This window comes from Carassius auratus, chromosome 29, assembly GCF_003368295.1.
Source record: "Carassius auratus strain Wakin chromosome 29, ASM336829v1, whole genome shotgun sequence".
In the NCBI taxonomy this organism is placed as follows: Eukaryota; Metazoa; Chordata; class Actinopteri; order Cypriniformes; family Cyprinidae; genus Carassius; species Carassius auratus.
The window spans coordinates 2,919,412-2,941,262 of record NC_039271.1 but is presented as its reverse complement, the minus strand read 5'-3'; the positions used below and the strand labels follow the sequence as shown (position 1 = coordinate 2,941,262).

The window sequence follows — 21,851 nt, the reverse complement described above, 5'->3', positions numbered from 1 at the left end:
GGGTTGCTTATGACTAATTAAAACCAGTCTTTAGATTATGATATTCTGAAGCTCACAGCTTTGCTACCCACTTACTGGCTAGAAAACCCCACCAGCGCTGCTCTCTCCGTTACACCCACAGCCCTCCCTCGTCTTCTCTAAAATGATGCATGGACGCTCAGCCCAGTGTTGTCCTCGTGATGGATTGGAGCACTTTGGGGGAAATTTCAGTTCATGGCCACCCTTGAGTAGAAGCTTAAGTAAGATTCTCTTTAATATTGTAATGGAGAACTGAGCGGCATGGGGAAAAATGGACCCCTATGGATGATCTAATGTATGAGATGAATCGCAGGTCACTTTGAGAGGAAGATACGGGGCGGTTGGTATAGATGCACTTTATTCAAGCCTCTGTGGAAAGAGTTGCAGAATAGGTTCACAGTGGGATTTCTGTGATTTCTGTGGACGGTGAGAAGTAATTATACTACTGGAGAGATATCAGAGCACCTGTAGGTGTTTAAATCACTTGGATGGCCCTTATGCGATACATTGGCCCTAATGTTATTAAAATACTTAATTCAGTAACTAACGGAGTTAAACAGGCCAGACGTCTATTATAAAGCCATGCTTTTTAAAATATAACTATAGAAAATAATCCAATTTTGGGTCACACAAGCTAATGTAGTAACAAACATAAAGAATTGAAACCCACTACCATTGGCTCCAGTATGATAATGAGATGGTAATGAAATGATAATTGTATGGTAATCCAGCAAGGTTATTCAGAAGGGGAGGGGAGGTTTCTGACTGAGCAACTGTCAAAATGTCACGCCTTAAAAACATTAAAAACACTGTCTGAAATACACACATTGAAGGATAATGCTGAATGAGATGGTTCCTTCTAACTAATAATTTCAGACTCAAATAATGCAAGTAACAAGCTGATAAACATTGATACTGTATAGTTTACACAAACAGGTATGCCTAATGATGATAATAATAGCAAGAATACCAAATATAGAGGACATAAGAAAACTTCCAGCAATCTAAGTTACTGAGAAATTATAAATAAGGAGCGCTTCACATATAGTTTTGAATAATAGAAGCTGAAAAATACAAATGCCGTGGCGCCCTCTAGTGGTGTGTAATAGTAACAGCGTCGAAACTAATCACGACTGGCCCCGAGTCATTTCCACCACAAAAATCACAGAAATAAATTGTAGGCTTTACATTACGCACTTTCTCATTACTTTAAACAATTGGAGCCCAAATAAAGTTTATCAAAAGTTAATGTAGGCTACTTCACTAAGGAAAAAACTGCTGGCATGAAATGTGATGTATCTTGCCCGTCATTTGCGATTAAGCTCAGGTGTCATTTTTACAAATTATGCAAAATGATTGAACATCGCTGTTGGAAAAACCAGGATATGCTGGTCAGGTAGGTTTTAAAAGCATGGATGCTGGTTTGAGCTGGTCACTCCTGCTCAGGACCAGCACATGACCAGCTAAGGACCAGTTTAAACCAGCTCATGAACGTCTAAGGACCATCTTAGACCAGCTCAAACCAGCATCCAAGCTTCAAAACCTACCTAACTAACCAAAACCCTGTATTTTTCAAAAGGATGTTTAATTGTGTACTCAGGGTACATAAAGTAGAAAAAATTATATAAAATTAGGTAATTGATTAAGGAGCCACTTTATTTATTTACTTAGTTTTAAATATAATTTCCATTAGACCTACATTTTAATGTCCAGTAAGAAATATTTATGACTGATTGGTACCATCCACCATTTACGTACCAGACATCTTGCAGGTATAGCAAAACTAAGTTCTGAATCCAGGATGAAAAGGATCCCAGTTGACACTTTAAGCGTTTGCGCATTTACCAAAATACATTTATTTATGCAATTTGCAGGCACTTTAAAGCTACTTTTACAAATGTGTTCAGTTCATGCATTCCCTGGGAATCAAACCCATGGCTTTCCTTGGTGTATAATGCATAACAACACATAGCATTGAATCACTTGTGTTTTTCCTAAATGTATTGCACTCAGCAGATAATAATGGTGATGATGATTATTCAACTTTTATGCAACACTGATGTGCCTCTTTATATAGTACAAATATTTCCTTTATTAAATAGGTTAGAGAAAACCCTCTAAACTCTCCTTCCTTCTTCCGTTTAGTAACCCTGACTGACCTGTTCTTACATTTAAAAATACACTCTGTATAAAACTAAAAATATTTTTTTATGGTCAAATTAAATGCAAATAACAGGTTCTAAACAGAAGCTGTGTTTGTTTATTTTGACTGGTTTTGTTCTGTGTGTGTGTATGTCTGATATTGTGACATTGTGTCTTTAGTTGGAGTAACTCAGTCAGTTGATGTGATTACAGTTTGAGGTCATGGAGCCATTATATGCATGAGTTATTTATTTATTTTAAATATCAAATCAATTTAGTTAAAAAAGTTAATACTACAGCATAACCAATAAACCACCGATCTGTACAGGCAGGCACCAAAAAACTTTTACAGTAGATTATTTCATGCGTAACCTATGCATCATTATTAGATTATGCAAATATGAGTTGTTATACAACTGGGAGGTTTTTGCATTCTTGGATTCACATGTGCATTGTTAATGGTAATTAAACATTTTCTGAATGTGGGGTTTCCTCCTGTGTGGAATGTTTCCTCTTGATCTGAACTTTTCTGAAGTCTGGAGGTGTGAGCGGGAAGGTGACAAGGCATCTGTTTCTAGAGTAATAGTGGAGGAAATGGAGACATATATTTTAGCAACATCCTCAAGCTCACCCAGTCTGCTGAGAGGACAGAGAGAGAGCTGAGGACTCTGGTTGAAGAGGCAGAAAAGGGTCTCCAGACAAATAGAGAAGGGAGAGACACACAGATGAAATGAAGATGTATAACAGTAAGATTTGGTTTGGGCTTTTTGCCATCTTGGGAAGTTTGGCAGGTCGTGATTGTAGACCTGCTTCAGGTTCACTGGAAGCCATGCAGTTAGGGGACTTCATGTTTGGAGGACTCTTTCCAGTTCACCAAAGCTTCAAGATCGTCAACATGACCAGCAATCCTATTGAAAACGTGTGTGAAACGTGAGTCTATGCATACAGCTTACATTAATAATGTCAAATCCTGAGAAATTCAAACTTGCCTAATTTTTATGCGTGTGTATCTCCGATATCTGGAAGAATGAAGAAGTTTTTGAACTATATCTCTTATGCTCACCAAGGCTGCATTTATTTTACAATAATATTGTGAAATATTATTACACATTATTGTCACACGATCTTTCAGAAATCATTTTAATATACAGATTTGCTGCTTAAAAAAAAAAAAAAAAACATTTATTTTTTATTATTATGATCAATGTAGAAAACAGTTTTCTGCCTAACATTGAAACCGTGGAGTGCTACCATTCAAAATCTGGGTTTAAGTAAGATTTTAAAAAAATAATAATAATACTTTTATTCAATAGGGATGCATTAAATTGATCATTTCATCCAGAATGTTAAACAGCAGAAACTGTTTTCATCATTGATGATAAGAAGAATCATTATTAATAATTGAGCTCCAATCATAAATGATAATAACTGATTATATTGAATAATGATTGTTGATTGATTGGTCTTTCTTCAGACTGTGTATAAAAACCCCTGTTCTAAATGACTGAGTAAAGCACACTTGTCTTCTTCCTGTTCCCCCTGACAGCTTCACCGTATCCAGGTTGATCCAATCTCTGGCGATGACTGAAGCGGTGGAGGCCATCAACAAGTCCCCCATGCTGAATGGTCTCACATTAGGCTACAAGATCATGGACACGTGCTCTGATGTGACCACTGCTCTTCAACACACCGATATCTTCATGGATAAAAATTGTGGCAGCACTAATTCATTTTTTCAGGCTGTTATTGGAGAGTACCATTCTGAGGTTTCCATCGCTGTGGCGAGGTATCTCACCATGGGTTATATGCCACAGGTATGTTTTGTTTAATTGACAGATAAATGACTAACAGCCCAAGTAGCCTATCAAATTGCGCTGCTGTCGCTGTCTGCCAATTTTTCTGACATCTTGAACTGTCGTGCACATGCAACCACCATAACCAATTTCTATTATCTCACTCGGTGTGAGAATGTTTCAGTAATGCTCTTCTTATTACTATTATTGCAGATCAGTTATGGTTCAACAGCTGGGGTTTTAAGCGACAAAAAACGTTTTCCGACATTCAGGAGGACTGTCCCGGAAGATGACCACCAGGCTAAAGCAATCACCAAAATTTTGAAGTACCACAACTGGACCTGGATTGGCATAATAGCCACAGACGGAGATTACGGCCGCTACGCCGCAGACCAACTTGAGGCGCAGGCCAATAAACAAAATATTTTTGTGTCATACCGAGTTGTGCTCCCTGATTTTCTCAACGATGAAAGCTTAGATTCCAAACTCAATGAAACTATTCAAAAAATCGCAAACACCTCAAAAGTTCAAGTCATTGTGTCTTTTGCCAAATCTCACCACATGTCTCGTTTGTTCGATAAACTCACTCCCAACGCATCTGGACGTTTCTGGATCGCTGGGGATAGCTGGTCGACATCACTCAATGTGCTAGACAATCGTCCCTTGAATGAAGTTGGAAAAATTCTTGGAATAATCCCATTTTCAGGAAACATCTCTCGTTTCAGAAGTTACATAGATAATCTAGATCTTAACCCTGATTCACAATCAAACAACACCATCCTGCAGTACTTCATCAAAGGAGAGTTGAACAAAAGCAGAACCATCAAAGAAATAAGAGAAACCCTACAGAAAGCTGTAAGTCCTAGTGCAGTGTTTAGTGTACAGTTGGCTGTGATGTTTGCCGCTAATGCTATTAAAGACATCTGTTCTCGAAAAACCTGTCGTGGAGGCTTTGATATTCAACGCTCTGAGGTAAGTCATTTTATCTGTTATTTGATGTTAAATCAAATAATAAATATTCAAAAGCTTAAATATATCGTCATCTTTTTCAGCTAAACGACGCCTTGGCAAAGACCATGTTGACTATAGATAATGAGAAATATTCATTCAGCAAATCTGGAGATTTGGATACCGGTTATGATATCAACATTTGGGAAGCGGCACTTGAAAATAACGCTGAATTTGTCAACAATGTGAAACTGAAGACTGTGGCACGCTACATGATCAAGAATGAAAGCATGCTTTTCCTGAATGACACACAGAGAAATCCTCTGGAAGATTTCACAGTGAGTTTCTGACGCCACATAATACAGAACGAAGTGCTGTTAGAAAAAAAAATATATTGTGTCGTTCCAAACCCGAATGACTTCCTTTCCTCTGTGGAACACAAAAGAAGATATTTTGAGAAAAGTTTTGTACATATAAGTCCAAAACAATATCAGGATTCTAATTGACTTTCAGTATACTGACAAAAACACAGAAGAAAGGAAATCATTCAGGTTTGGAAAGACATGAGGTTGAGTAAATGATGAAATTTTCTTTTTGGGTGAATTATCCTTTTAGGACTAATACATTTTGCAAATATGTTGTTTAATCTGAAATACCATACAAATAAGGTATATATTGAAATTTAAATGTATATGGTATTTGGTCCAAAATTTGTTTTTTGTTTTGTTTTACCCCAGGGTCGTGTGATTTCGCAGTGCTCTCAAAGCTGTCAACCTGGATTTAGAAAGGTTTTTTCTGTAGACAAACCCATCTGTTGCTATGAGTGTGCGAAGTGTCCAGAAAACACCTTTTCAAACCAAACAGGTACAAATTCATTCAAATAAAATTAAGTCACCTGCACCCAGTGTTGGTTGTAAAACGTTACAATAATGCAGATTACATAATCGGATGAGGATTTGTCAAGCACTGGTAAAGTAACACACTCATTTAAATTTGACAAGAAAATATTGTTTTCCCAATTATTCACTGACACCTCTCCTGTCCCTGTGTTGAGAGTGAGATGCAGAGGCACTTCCTTCAGGCTGAGGCTTATTCATTTCACTTTTGGTGTGAATTATTGAAAATAAATACGGCCCAGCTCTGGTAACAAAATGTAACGCAAAAGTAACAATGCTTTACTCTCCATAACAAATAACTAAGTAACGCAGTAGGTTACTTTTTTTGGAGTAACACAGTAATGTAATGGATCAATTTTTTTAAAAGTAACTTTCCCCAACACTGTGTACACATTAGAAGTCAATGGGAACTGAAACTTTTTGGTTTTGAATGACATGAAGGGGAGAAGATGAATTTGGTGTCCGATCCATAAACTTAAGGATGTTTAACAGATGTAACTTTTCTTTCTTCTCCAGATGCACATGAATGTATAGTCTGTCCAAAGAATTCATACTCTGTTGAGAACTCCACCACTTGCACTCCCCGAATGGTAGTTTTCCTGTCCTGGAGAGAGGCATACTGTATCATCTTAGTGGTGTTTGCTTGTCTTGGCATCCTTTTGACGCTGATTGTGATGCTGGTGTACTTAGTCAGATGGGATACGCCAGTGGTCCTCGCAGCCGGGGGTCCCATCTCCATCCTGATCTTGCTGTCCCTGCTCGGGACGTTCACCAGCGTCATCTTGTTTGGTGGGAAGCCCACAGACATACAGTGTAAAACCGGACAGGTGCTTTTTGGCCTGAGCTTCACCCTGTGTGTCTCCTGCATCCTGGTCAGGTACTTTAAGGTTCTTCTGGTCTTCCAGAATGATTCTGCTCTCAAACGGGTCATGAAGAAACTCTTCCTGCCCTACTGGATCATTGGCATTTGTGTGCTTATCCAGGGCCTCATCTGTGGTTTCTGGTTGGGGATGGAACCACCCACGGCTTCTGAGAGCTCACGGATCAGGTCTGAACTTATCCTCCAGTGCGATGAGGGGAAAAGGCTATTCTTTGGACTCATGCTGGCCGTCATTAGCCTTCTGGCTCTGGTGTGCTTTGGATTCGCCTTCCTGGGACGGAAGCTTCCACAGTGCTATAATGAAGAGAGGTGCATCAGCATCAGCATGCTCATCTACATTATCAGTTGGGTGGTGTTTGCCCCCATCTATGCGAACATAGTTAATATGACCCACTACAAATCTGCCGTTCAGATGGTGGTGATGCTCTTTTCTGCATACGGGATCCTCATCTGCCACTTCATGCCTAAATGTTACATCATCCTATTGAAAAGCGAGAAGAACACCAGAGAGGCTTTCACAATGGGCATTCGGGAGTTCGCCAGACGCTTCAACAGAAGTTCACGAGTGGATCGGCATAGAGCTGGACTCGACCGGCCAGAAAGCGCATTTACTATTGACTCTGGAATCGAGAATATAATAAATGGGGTGTACTCAAATCCCTACCCACCAAGCACTATTTCTTCATTTCACATGTCCATAGATAATCTGCCCCACGAGGTCAGTGTGTCTGGAGATTCCTTGTATGAGTTTTCAGTGTACTCTGGATCTTCAGCAGATATGAATGAGGAAAACCAGCAACAACAGACTTTAAGCGGCTCTCAAAAACTCCTCCAAAGGATTAAGAACAACCGTACTGAGCTCAAAAGGACATTAAGTGTCCCACACTTTTAAGCAATACATTTGATGTTTTTTATTGTTTTAAATTATGCTAAATTCTCTTGTCAGTATAATCCTGTTTAACCAATCATTTAAACAAAAAAGAAGCTCCATGATGTTTATGTTTGACATGCTTTATGTGATTGTTATCAGTGTCATCATTGTCTTGAATGATCTGATTTAGCACTTGTATTTGTGTCCAAATCAGGGAAAACAATAAAGCTTTTAATCTCTAATGAAAACAATATATGAACGAACGAATTAATAAATTAGCAAAAATAAATAAATATATAAATACAAACAATTAATAGTTAGAAATGTCAATACAGATATGCTTATAGGGATGCAATCTCAGGGGAAAACAATAAAGCTTTTAATATACAAATACGTTTTTTTTTTCTGTGAATCTGTAACCAAAGCAATTTATGAATGAATGAATTATATAAATTAATTAATTTAAAATGAACTAAATAATTGAATAAGCAAAAAATAATATATACTATGATAATATCAGTACTGCATTAACCCATACATTCTCCAAATATTTGGGATGCTGGATCCAATCAACAATACATCTGAAATGTTTAATAAAAATATAAAGGATATTCACAATTTAAAATGTGGGGAGAACTGTAAAACACTGCTTTATTGGTTCTGCAGTAATACATCGAAGACATAATCTGTGGCATTTCAATAAACAGTTAATAAATAATTTTCCGTGCAAATCTATTTACAATGTTTGTCTTTTTGTTCTTATTTTGGGGCACAATGACTTTACTACTTCAGATGCAAAACAACCTACTTTAATAGCACTGTGTAAATCTCAAGCAAAGACACTTTTAGTAGATTTTAGATTTAGTAAAATAGCTTTAATGCATTTTATTTCTGCTCTCTAAATTGTTGATACTGGTGAACAGGCCATAGCTGGGGCTTGCGGTGCCCCGGAGCAGTTTGTACCAGTGGACCCTGTTTAAAATGGTTTCATTTTTATGTTTGCTCTATTTATTTATTTGTGCTTTTAAAAAGTAACAATTACCAAGTAATGCTTCATTTTGTTCAGACTGTTCATTTGCAATTGAAGAAGAAACACTTAAGCAGAACATGGTCAGGTCAAAGTGTCTGAATAATTTTTGGTCCCAAATAATTTTCATTTTTTATATAAATTTTACTGCCAGTCCACTATATGAAGAATTTTGAGGTATAATATGTCAGAGCTGACTTTATTTCGATATAATCACTTACGTACCTAAATATGCAGGGATCCTTTAGCTCTCAACTCTTATCACAAATGTTTGGTTGGATTGTGGATTAATTCTTGTTAAACCTTCATTTATTTTAATGGATTAACATTAAGGACACCAACAGCAGCTAGTAAATTAGGTGCTGTCACTTTAAGAGACAATGCATCCATTATAATTATACTCATCTGATTTCTTTCTTCAATGTTTACTTTCACTTAAGACATAACAAAACAGTTTTTTTTTTAATGAGGATACTCTAAAAAAATTGGTATTTTAACACAATTTTGTTTGTATTTGTCGGTACAAGAGCAAGAAGAGGCAAATTTGGGGTTCAAGCGCTTTGAGACGTACGTCTCTCTGCATGCACCCTGTATTTGTTCGTTCAGGTGCAGGAGGACACGAAGCAGAGTTCAGTTCGGTGTTGCTGTCCGTGAGACGCAGCTCTCTGCATCTGTAATCAGTTGAGTTTTTCTGCGTCTTGTGTTTGAATGCTTTAAACTCATTCGAAAGTTTAAATTGGCAAGGCTTAAAAACACATGCAAATGATAAGTTTCACCCCACTAGCGATGACTTCTCTGGAATTCCTCTTGCTACATAACAAGAGATGATAAGGTTATATAATCCTGTTGATTTATTTGTTTAGTCTTCCTGCTTGTGTGTTTTTGTTGTCTGACATGCCTTAAATTCTTACAGCAGCTTCAACATTATTTCAAGAATGCTTCTATAAACTTGGTTTTCCTTGTTGAAGTGACTATTCATTTTGATCTTGGCATCAATAACTGATGACTTCAGTGACAGAAATGTTATCTTCCTGATTGAGCATAGCAATGCATTCTTTACCGCATTTCCATCCTCTTCCTGCAAAGAACACTTTTATAAGCTCTCATTTGTTAACATTATAATACGTTAAGAAAAAAAAAACAACAAAAATAGGGAACATTAGGGTACTGTATTAATATGAGTATTAATATAAGTAATTTTCTGTATTGATTTTTTCCCCCAGTATTTTGTCAATTTTACACTGCATTGCATTTTGTTTTGTTGATTGTTAATATTACTGCTTTACAGTTCATATTAACAGACAAAACTTTTGATTTTAAAAAATTTATTAGTAAATGTGGATATCAACATTAGCTAAGATTAGTAAATGATTTAGAAATATTCAGATATTGTTAGTTCCAGTAAACCAATGTTTTTTTTTTCAATTATTTTTTATTTTACAGTTTTAGTATTGTAGTATGCTGTTGTCAGTTTTTTACTGTTTTTTCAAAGTATACATATACATATATATATATATATAATATCTTTGTGGAACATGATCTTTACTTAATATCGTAATGGTGTTTGGAATAACAGAGAGATCTATAATATTTTGACCCATACTATGTTTTTTGTTTTTGGCTATTGTTAAAAATATACCCCAGTGGTCTAGGGTAACACACACACACACACACACACACACACACATTGCCTATATATATGTATATATATATATATATATATATATATATATATATATATATATATATATATATATATATATATATATATGTATATATATATATATATATGTATATATATATATATATATATATATATATATATATATGTATATATATATATATATATGTATATATATATATATATGTATATGTATATATATATATATATATATATGTATATATATATATATATATATTATATATATATATATATATATATATATGTATATATATATATATATATATATTACTACAATTCCACCATTGTTTAAATAGAAGTTAGTATATATTAATATGCAGTCTGAGATGTATGTATGCAGCACAGACAGATAACATTAATGCCCCATGCTCTATTTCGTGTGTTTACAGTAGCCTAACCAAGCGAAACATCTAAATGAGGCTGTGTGTGCTCGTCTACTCGTGTGCTCGACTGTTCATTTGCCACTCATGCCAGTATCTTGACTACGCTGATTAGAGGCAGTATTCCTCAGCTGTCAGGCTGACGGAAAACAATCAAAGCCCCCATACCCCCAATCACCGCAGCTCTCTCCCCGAGCGCCGCCGCCGCAATCAGCCGCTGATTAGGAGCCCGTCGGCCTTCTCCAGCCCGCAGCGGGGGTTAATTCGTGCGTCAGATGGTGTCGCAGAGGGCCACGGAGAGGCGAATGAGAACGTGAGCGGGATGATATTGGACGGATATAGCCGACCTGTCAATCACTGGGGATTCACTGTAAAGGCTCAGAGACTCTCTTCATCTCGCTCTCCTCCCCCTCCAGGGCCGGGGTAATCTATTTAAGCCAAATGTGAGGATGCACCAATTAAATCAGACGCCGTTTGGAATTTTTTTGCCTGTTTTCGACACATGAAAGCAATCTAATAACATGGTTGGATAAATAATACATTTACCCTGCGTTGGAAAGAGCATAGCTGCTGCATGTTGTTTCGCAACAATTCGCTGTTTATTGCTACCTTTTAGCTTGAAAATTGTTTACTGTAATGTTCACGTGGAAGTTACATACATTTTCTTGTAAAGCACTCTTATAATGTTTATTTCATTTACAGTATGCATTTTAAAAATGCACTTTTAACAATGTAAATAATTTCGTCTAAAAATATAAAAATAAAAAACTCAGAAACTGCTAGTAAATGTAACAAATAATTAAGAATTAAATGATACATTTTGAAGTAGAAAGACTGAAGCTCTATTTTCTTGTAAAACGTAGCTACTCTGATCTTTTAGGCCTAACAAAAATAGATATAGGCTATTAAATAATTAAAAACCTTAAAAAATAAGCAAATTTATTTATAATCTATTTTATTTTTAAAGTAAGAGGCTATATATTGATTCTTTCATATAACAGTTTTTTAAATATATATTATATTTTATTGTGTCTCAACGCCAGCAATTACTGAATGCTGTTTGAGAAATAAACTTTGACTTGACTAAATAAATAATTCTTCATATTAAAGAATGCATTAGCATTAAAATGATTATGCTCTAGAATACTGTAGCCTATCGCGTTTGATTTGGTTTAATTTTCTCAATCTTCTTGGTATAAAGACAATTGTTTTTATTATTTAGGCAACTGTAGGCTATTTCTAAAGTCATTTGGGGCGTTTTTAATGATTTGCTGTTTTTTTTTTGTATATTGTACTGCCGTGGTGTGGAATAATATATTAATTTATTCTATACAATGAGAATAAATGTATTGGGTTGCTGGGCGGAGATCTGTGTATCTACGCATGTGCGGATGTGAGTCACCGTAAAGTTTAGTATACACTCCCTAAGCTGACAGCCCGACCAGTTTTGCACAACCCAGAAGCGGAAAAAATTCCAACGAGGTATGCTTTTGTTTCATAAAAAATAAAAAATAAAAAAAACTCTCGAGAAAGCTAAATGTTTTAGGTTCTTGACGAAACTTGAACTGGACTTGACTTGGTTAGTTTGTACCCCGTTATGCAGAAGCGTCATGACGTCACGGGCAGCACGTCGATGTTATATGTGCCAGTTTAGTGGCGCAATTTTGTTTGTTTTTGTTGTGTTCATGATAAGGTGTGTTTTGTGTTTGCATACTATAGTGAGTCTAACGACATTGCTAACGACCGGTTTTTTTCACAATCCAGAAGCGGGAAAAAAATTCCACCGAGGTATGCTAATTGTTTCTTAAACAAACAAGCAACCTACTAACTAACTCTCGAGAAAGCCCCGCTAAAGCTCTCGGTTCTTGACGAGAGTTTAATTCAACTGGACTTGTTTAGTTTATCCACATCATGACGTCACGGGCAGCATGTCGATGTATGTGTCGCAGTTTTGTTTGTTTTGTTGTGTGTTCGTGATAAGGTGTGTTTGCATACTCCAAATTCAGTTTGCTTTCATATATATATTGGGTGGAGTAGGAAAGGTTTTGACTTATTTGTGCAGCTAATGGCTACATTTCGATCCTTACTTTAACAGCACTTTCTTATAGCATTTATTGGTACCATGCAAGGCAGCATAAGGTTCAAACACGTATCATCAATTCAGTCACCAGGATCTTTAGTGAAACGTTTTAAGGCAATATAATGTTCATAAATTCCCAACCTTTTTGTTGATGCTACAAACTCCATGTGATCTAGACTAACTGTAATTCTGTTTTGTCTGCAATAAATGCAATAAAAGGACTCCCTCTAGAGTTTGAACTCGAATGCATGTGATATTTCACATCCTTTCACTAATTTGCCATTCACAACACTGAACATTCATGCTTTGAATGTTGGCACCAGTGATGGTATGAGACAGTAAGGCCATAATACTGAAATATAGTAATAGTATTAACTAATCTATGAAATCATTGTAATGAGTAATTTTTACAACTCCGGTAATTGTTTTAGATAGCTGTGTTTTTATTTTATTTGATGTTTTTTTATATATAATTTTATATTTATTTATAATGTTATGACATTTTTGTTTTATTTGTTTTTATTATTGTTATATTTTATTATATATATATATACACACACACACACACACACACACACATATATATATATACACACACACACACATATATATATATATATATATATATATATACACACACACACACATATATATATATATATACACACACACACACACACACACACACACATATATATATATATATATATATATATATATATATATATATATATACTTTTTTTCATGTTATTTGGTATGATTTGATTTAAATGTATGTATGCATGTGCAGCATTATGTTCTTCTTCTGCAAAGCCACCATTGTAAATAAAACCATTCTTAATTGACTTGAATGAATAAATAAAGATGAACAAACAAGCAAACAATAGTCATCTGGGATCCTGGTGACTTACAGTATGTCACCGAAACGTATCTTTTTCAGGGACAGCAAAAGTAAAATTGTACAGTTTGTACTTGTTTGTCCTCAGGATGGCCTCCACGTGGTGGGGACCCCTCTCCATGACGGTGGATAATGGCACTGGCCCTCTGGACAACAGCAGCTGTTTCAGTGCCACACAGAGCACCGTGCTGAAGGGGGTGAATTTCGGAGGAGTGCCTGTCGTTCTGCTGATGGACTTCTCACTCTTTGTGGTAAGTTCTGCAGTTAGCTGGGAACCGATTGGCTTGTGCTGCAGGAATTGTGGTATTTGATGATTGGTTGGTACAGATGTAATTGGATAGTGCTGTGTATCTTCCAATAGGTGCTGCTAATAGTCTTCACTCTGATCAGAAGGAGGCTGTGGGATCACGGGAGACTCGCTCTTGTCGCAGAGACCGAAGGGTATGTGAGATGAAAGCACTAGTAGTCATTATGGAAACATACAGTGTTACAACTGACTGTAAATGTTCTTAAGCGAGTCAAAATTACAGTGTTAAACTAGCAAAATTATTATTTTTTGTAATCTTTTGTTGCTGCCGGTTCAGCGATGCTCAAAAACAGCATTACATTAGGTTAATGTCATCCATGTCCATAGAGGAGCCTGAATACGAGAAGGTGAGTTTTAACTATTATCATCATCTTCCTCAATTATGACATCATTCAGGACATCATCAAGATCTTCCTAATTTCCTGTAGGGTTGCTGCTCTTGGCTTACCTTTATCGTCAATATGGAGTAAGTGCTGTTTTGGTGCTACATATTCATTTGACATGTTTACACCTGAAAAGCTTGTTGCTTCCTGTTGATATTGTTGCTTTTTCCTGAGCTCAAATAGGGAGGTTTGCATTGTAAAAGAACTAAGAGTTGAAACTGATGTCTGTACATTTTGTGTGTGTGCGTGCAGTGACACTTTGGTCCAAGAGAGATGTGGAGTGGATGCAGTACATTATCTGTCATTTCAGAAGCACCTTGTCATCTTGCTCTTGCTCATCTGTGTGCTTTCTGTCACTGTCATCCTACCAGTCAATCTATCTGGCGACCTGCTGGGTATCTAACACACACACACACGCACACATACAATGGAAAATTCAATGCGTCTCAAGAATCCTTCATACAGTGGCTTGGTTATTGGTATTAGCAAGCTGCCTCACTGTTTACTGTTTCTTTAAAACGGAAACTTGACTAATACCAGACACACTGACAGAGAAAAATGAATGAAAGATATGTGCCTGCTGTAGGAATAAGTGTGTAAAGAGAAAAAAATATGAAAATATCTGTGGAGCCAGAAATGTGTTTGATTTAAGATTTATCATACTGTTATTGTCAGATTCTAATGCAGATTTAAAATGTAGTATATTTCAGTATCCAACATTGATAATAAATCAGCATATTAGAATTATTTCTGAAGGGTCATGTGACACTGAAGACTGGAGTTATGGCTGATGAAAATTCAATCTTGCATCACATGAATAAATTATATTTTAAAAGTAGATTAAAAACGAGGAGCGTTATTTTAAATTGTTATAATATCACGCCTTGATGAGCATAAGAGACTTCTTTAAAAAAAATCACAAATATGACTTCCATACGAAGATATTAATGGACAGAATATTTTTAAAGCATTATTTGATTTGTAATACTGTTATTGTCAAATTTTTTTGATGATTTGAATTATTAAATGTAATCACGAAAAACAGTTTTTTACATCCTATACATTTTTTAAATATATATAGTTTATATATTTTTATTTTTAAAGGCATGTGATGCATAAATATGTTTGCTCACTTGGGTTTTGGAAGAGCGGTAGCGGTTCATAATCTCAAATAATGTCACCATATGAAATACTTTCAAGTTTCTTTTCTTAGACTTCAGTCTCTGCTGATTGAAAAAGTCTGACTCACTCATTACTGTGTTCCAGGCAATGATCCCTACAGTTTCGGCAGAACCACCATAGCCAATCTTAAGCAGGGGTATGTACAGTATGTGTCCATGTGCAAATGTTTAAATGTCTCTGTGTGTGTCTATTTGAACTGTATTTTAAATGGTGTCTTTGCAGTGATACGCTGCTTTGGCTACACACTGTATTTGCATTTTTGTATCTCATGATCACGGTGGCCCTGCTGAGACAACACACCTCTAAAATGAAGGGAACCAAGAGAGAGATAGTAAGCCGTCCTACCATTTCTCTCTCTCACACACACACACACACACACACATGGTCTAAATCTGACCCTGGTTTATTTTTCCATAGGCCAGAAACACCCTGTTTGTGAGGGATGTACCGACTGCGGCCAGTAATGAGACTATAAAAACTCACTTTATGTAAGTGGGAATGATTTTCCTAGACTTTTTGTTTACTTTATTTTTTAGATATTTCCTTTCCATCTCCATGTTATTTGTTCCATACAGGGCATGATCTCAGCTTAAAGCATGTGGAATTGATTAACTTTACATATATGGAATGTACTTGCATAATTTTAATAATAACCAGGTGTAATATTGACACCAAATGGAACAGTAATCTGTTTGTTTAGTAACTGATTGGCTCTAACAATGGCTTGATTTGGGCCAGACCTACTTGTATTTTAGTGCACCGGAAGATGGGAAATCTGTTAGGGAAAACTATAAATTTTTAATAATATTAATGTGTGGTCAATGTATATTTGTTTGCAGGGAGGCGTACCCCTCCTGTCAAGTGACTGATGTTAACTTGTGTTATGATGTTGCCAAACTGATTGACCTGGACAGAAACCGGTAAGAAAGCCTGTTATTATTCACAGATCTTATAGGACAGACCCTCACTGACCTGTTATGATTCAGTGTTATCTTGGTATTATTGAGATTTTTTGTTTTGTTTTTATTAATAGTATGAATTTGTTTTTATTTTTATATATTCAATTTTTGTTAAGGTTTAGTAATTATTTTCTGTGTTAGTTTTGTAATGTCTATATAGTTTTTTTTTCAGTTTTAGTTTGAATTATTTTATTACATCAGGTTCATCAAACAATCAAATCATCAATCAAATTATAACTTTTCCCTTGTCAGAAAATTAAATAATTGTTAAGTACTTTTTAAAATACTCTTTTTTTTTTCAGTTAATGTTTTTTTTTTCAGGTAACATTTTTTAATAAAAAAGAAAATACTTTTTAAAATATTTTTGACTATAATTTTTTTTATTCTTAATTTTTATTGTCATTTTTTGCAACAGAAAAAGGGCAGAAAGAAATCTGCAACATTACAATAAGATACTTGAGATCCAGGGACGACGTGAAGTCATCAACCCTCGCCCATGCAGCCACCTGTGCTGCTGCTGCAGTCACTGTAAGGGCTGTGAAGTGGTAAGTACTACCATCAACCATTTCAGTGGCCTTTGACCTTTAAGCCTTGGGTGTCTAAATAACGTGTGTTTATGTGTAGGTTGATGCTATAGAGTTCTACCGCTCACAGGAGGCTGCTCTGCGTGACGAGGAAAATAGACTTAAGGAGAATGAAGAACTGCATCCTCTGGGCATGACATTTGTGACCCTGCAAAATGAGTACATGGCCTCTTAGTGAGTGATTCATGCTTAGACTCAACAGCCTATGTATTAAAAATGGTGCATGATTATGTTTTTACCAGATTTAATATATTGTGAAAAGAAAAATAAATCTAGTTTCTCCCTATGAACAAAAAAATGTCTGGAACCCGACTGTTGCGCTCTGAGTGTCATTTATCTTTCCTCACAGTATTCTGAAAGATTTCAATGCTCTGGAGTGTGGAGGCAGGGCAAGGGGTGTGGCTGGTGAAGAAATGGGCGGGGGAATCGGGTGTGGGTGTGGCCGAGAGCCTCAGCCGTCCTCTAAGAGTGCAGAACTGAGGGTGAACAAATGGAAAGTGAATTACGCTCCTCACCCACATAATATCTACTGGTACGATTATTCAGTTATATTTTTTTGGAACAAAAATGTAATATTACAACCTGCTTTAGTTTATAGAGAAACCTTGACCTTCTCTTCATCTCTTTCAGGGAGAATTTGTCATTACATGGGTGGCGTTGGTGGATACGCTTTGTCCTGCTGAATACGGCACTCTTCCTCCTCCTCTTCTTCCTCACCACACCCTCCATCATCATCAGCACCATAGACAAGTTTAATGTCACCAAGCCCATTCACTATCTAAACGTATGTGACTAAACATGTATAATGACGTGAGCACATGAAGTGCAGTGGTGTAAAGACCTGTGTGTTGTGTTCACAGAGCGCCATTATCAGCCAGTTCTTCCCCACTCTTCTGCTGTGGACCTTCTCAGCCCTGTTACCCACCATTGTGTATTACTCTACACTGGGAGAAGCCCATTGGACCAGGTAGACCTTCAACCTCAACTACACTCACACACAAACAAGCTTGCTTAATAATGTCTGTCTGTGTGTGTGTGTGTGTGTGTGAAGGTCCAGTGAAAATATGAGCATGATGTACAAGCTCTACACCTTCCTGATCTTCATGGTGTTGATTTTGCCCTCCCTGGGCCTCACCAGGTATGAACTGATGATGATGATAATTAGATGCGTTTTTTTTTTTCATTTCCCAGTAGAATATTACAATAGGAGTATTTATTAATTAGTTTTAACATGGTATTATTATAAAGATATATAATTACAGATGTTTAAGGCCAATTTGTACAGCCCTACAAACAATCTTTAAAAAATTTATATTTTAAAATGCAACCACAATCTATTGTATTTATTTGTTTACTTGTTTGTTTTTATAATTTAACCCCCCTCAAAAACAAACAAACAAACAAAAAAACATAGGAAACCCACCCATCTGTGACTATTTAAAACCAATAAATGAATGAATTTTTGATTAGAGTGGCTCTAAAATGTTCCCAGACTGAGCATGTATAGACAGAGAAATAAATACGTTCTTTTTCCTCTCAGTCTAGACGTGTTTTTCCGCTGGTTGTTTGATAAACAGTCTGAGGGGAAGCTGAGGTTTGAGTGAGTATCTTATGACTTATTTAATCAAATCAGAATTATTTATTTCAGAATAATTTTGAGACATGTGCCGAAATATAAGAATGGCTTTCCATCTTCTCTTCTCTGTGTGTCTCAGGTGTGTGTTTCTACCCGATCAGGGGGCGTTCTTTTGTAAATTACGTGATCGCGGCGGCTCTGGTGGGCTCTGGCATGGAGCTGCTGCGCTTGCCAGGGTTACTGCTCTACGTCGTGCGTCTGGCGCTCGCACATTCGGCTGCTGAGAGGAAATATGTTAAACAGGTCCGTCTGTCTTCTATCTTGCTGTTTAGACAATAGGTTGAAAACGTATCCCTTGAAACTGATTTGAAATTGAATGAACAGAAATGTATTACTGATCCACTTGTAACCTCTGTGAAGAATCAGGCGTATGAGTTTCAGTACGGAGCGATGTACGGATGGACGCTGTGTGTTTTCACAGTCATCATGGCCTACAGCATCACCTGTCCTGTCATCGTCCCCTTCGGTCTGATGATTTCATTTCCTCAAGACCTTACACACACCGTATTCGTGTATGTAACATTACATTAACACACTGTGACATGTTTGTAGGTTTGCTGTACCTGCTGCTGAAACACCTGGTGGACAAACACAACCTGTACTTCGCTTATCTTCCCGCCCGCCTCGATCGGCAGGTTCACCTGGGAGCTGTCAATCAAGCGCTGGCTGCACCAATCATATGCCTGATGTGGCTTTATTTCTTCTCTGTGATCAGAACAGGTAGCATCAACTGACAAATCTGCATTTTTCAGACAGCTGTATTCATATTTGATTCATATGTTGGTTTTCTGTCTCCATAGGCTTCATGACGGCTACGTCACTGTTCACTTTAGTGGTTCTGTGTGTGACCATCTTTATCTGTATCAGTTACACCTGCTTCGGACACTTCAAATACCTCAGTCCGCACAACTACAATGTGAGCTGCTTTGTTCTGTGTCAAAGTTTATCTGAATTTACAATGCAATGTTGTAATTTAACCACCTCACAACCTTTAACCAATGCACACACAAATACTCTTCTTTTTTTTTATTCTCTGCATTTCTGTTCTGCGTTGTATATTTCAAATATTGTTGGATCTGTGAAATATTGCTGTTGTTCCTCTATTTTAAGTCACTTTGGATAAAAAAAGGTCTGCTGAATGCATAAAAGTAATTGCATTGTCTGTGATTTCAGGTTAAGGAAGAAGATGAAGACGTTGCAGTTTCAGAGAGTTCATCTGCATCGGCAAGTTTCACATTTTTATATTATGTTTGTAATTTTGTCCTGATAGATTTTGACATGAACAAAATCTCTCTCTCCATCCTTTTTTATTTATTTTTTTATTTTTTTAGGTGTATCTTCCCAAAGTTTTAAACCCAGATGCATCGTCCGTATCTGATGAATGCAGCATTCGCCATTCATACGGCACCACGGACACAAGCACGCCCTTCCTCATCCCTGAGGAAGATTGTCCAGACTCTGATATCTAGCAACAGACATCGCCCAATCACAACTGCCCTTTTACCTCTGGAGGAAATGTTCCTTGCTGAATCAGAGGTTGGAGGTCATTGTGCAGATGGAGGGAGTTTACCTTTTTAAAAACAGGATCTTTTGGTGAGGAAAAGGCACGGGTACGTCCTCGTCGCCACCGATGACACAGCGATCCAAACAGAGGCGTCCGCGATGAGTAGGGACTAGAGTAGCTGTAAGGTCAAAGGTCGTGTCAATGAAAAGCATCTAAGCTGATAAATGCTCTGAGAGATCAACAGAATTTATTATTATTATTATTTTTCTACACTTACTGAGAGACTTGAGGAACATTTATTCATAAGCTGTCATTAAAAAAAACCTAAAGGAGCTTTTTGGGATCAATTCTTGTCACCGAAGACTTTAAACTCTTTTCTAAATTGCCATTCAAACACATAGTCCAAACATTTACAGCCAGCTTCGCCAATGAGCACTTGCCAAGGAGATCAAATATAATGCGAATATATCAAAAACACTTGAACTGACACTTGTGTCTTGACGGAATCAACACTTTATAATAGGAATTAGTGTGTGCATGTGTGTGAGTGAGAGAAAGCAAGTGTCTGTGTTGTTTGTCATTCTTAATTTATCTGTTTTATACAAATATGTTAATATATTGATGTTGAAAGATTTGAGGCTCATAGCTCAGTGGCCTTTCATTATCAGATTTATTGTCGTGTGTGAGAGAATGAATCCTCGCTAGGTGGCACTGTTGCTTTCTGATCCTTCTGCTTCTTGCAAGAGAGATGTTTCAAGTTCAAGTACAAGCTAAACTCAGTATTTTGGCATAATGTCAACTATTAGAGAAAATAATTTTAATAAAAAAAATATGGCAAGGTTGGATTTACAGTAAGGCTTGTAGAATGAAGTCAACTGGGCAATGCATATGTTTAAAAAAAAATTATGAGACTAAATAAAATCCCATGTCTGCGTAAAATGTAACTTCTAAAATGTCAATTTAATGTCATGGCTATAACAGTAAGAAAGGGATTGATTTTACATCAACTCTATAGAGCACATAGGAAACAGGGCTTTACTAAATAATTCATGTAGGAGCTTTAACAAGTACAAACATCATATTTAATCCATTAGCTGTAATGCAATGGGAAGAAACTGTGGCTATGAAGGGAAGTTCTTGATGTGGTTCCTGTGTTTGTGTTTTTGTTCTGTAAATTCATTAGATGAGTGGAACAGAAAGCGAGTTTTAGTGTCTGATCATTTAAACGGCTCAACCTCTGTACATTGAGTCTCATAGTCTTAAGTCTCAGATTTTCCTGGAAAGGGGTGAATAGATGTCCTCTAAACACACACACACCACACATTTCTCCAGAATGCGGTTTTCAGCTCATTAGGCTGGAGGATAGAGGAAAATCACCTTATTTTAACACCATAAGCAGCCCACAAACTCGACTGACCTGCTCTAAATGCCAGGATCAGCATTCAAAACTGCTTAAGAACAGAAACTGATATAATGCGCGTGCGTGTGTGTGTATCAAACTTATTTTTTTATTTTCTTTAGTATTCTTTGTACATTTTTAGTGGTGGCAGGTAGCTAATTGGGTTCACTCTTAGCTTGCCAAATATTTTATTGAACACAAAAATGTTAAACTTTAAGTTTTAAGCTTTTGCAACAATTTTTCTTGGGTATATGTGTATTTG

At 36.5% G+C, this 21,851-nt stretch overlaps 1 protein-coding gene and 1 pseudogene across 1 annotated transcript; both read left to right on the top strand.

Annotated features, from left to right (window-relative positions):
• Positions 1–2,975: 2,975 nt before the first annotated feature.
• LOC113048649 (G-protein coupled receptor family C group 6 member A-like) lies at positions 2,976–7,569 on the top strand. The gene is made up of 5 exons (XM_026210510.1): positions 2,976–3,090; positions 3,707–3,974; positions 4,167–4,925; positions 5,006–5,243; positions 6,314–7,569. Exons 1-5 carry the CDS (start codon positions 2,990–2,992, stop codon positions 7,567–7,569), a joined length of 2,622 nt encoding a protein of 873 aa, XP_026066295.1. The 5' UTR covers positions 2,976–2,989.
• Positions 7,570–12,491: 4,922 nt separating this feature from the next.
• On the top strand, positions 12,492–21,134 carry LOC113047850 (CSC1-like protein 1; annotated as a pseudogene).
• Positions 21,135–21,851: the final 717 nt, after the last annotated feature.

Coding starts and splice junctions, on each gene's coding strand:
- LOC113048649 (XM_026210510.1), top strand. CDS start 2,990: ATGCAGTTAGGGGACTTCATGTTTGGAGGACTCTTTCCAGTTCACCAA. Junction 3,091..3,706: donor ATTGAAAACGTGTGTGAAAC/GTGAGTCTATGC, acceptor TCCCCCTGACAG/CTTCACCGTATCCAGGTTGA. Junction 3,975..4,166: donor CCATGGGTTATATGCCACAG/GTATGTTTTGTT, acceptor CTATTATTGCAG/ATCAGTTATGGTTCAACAGC.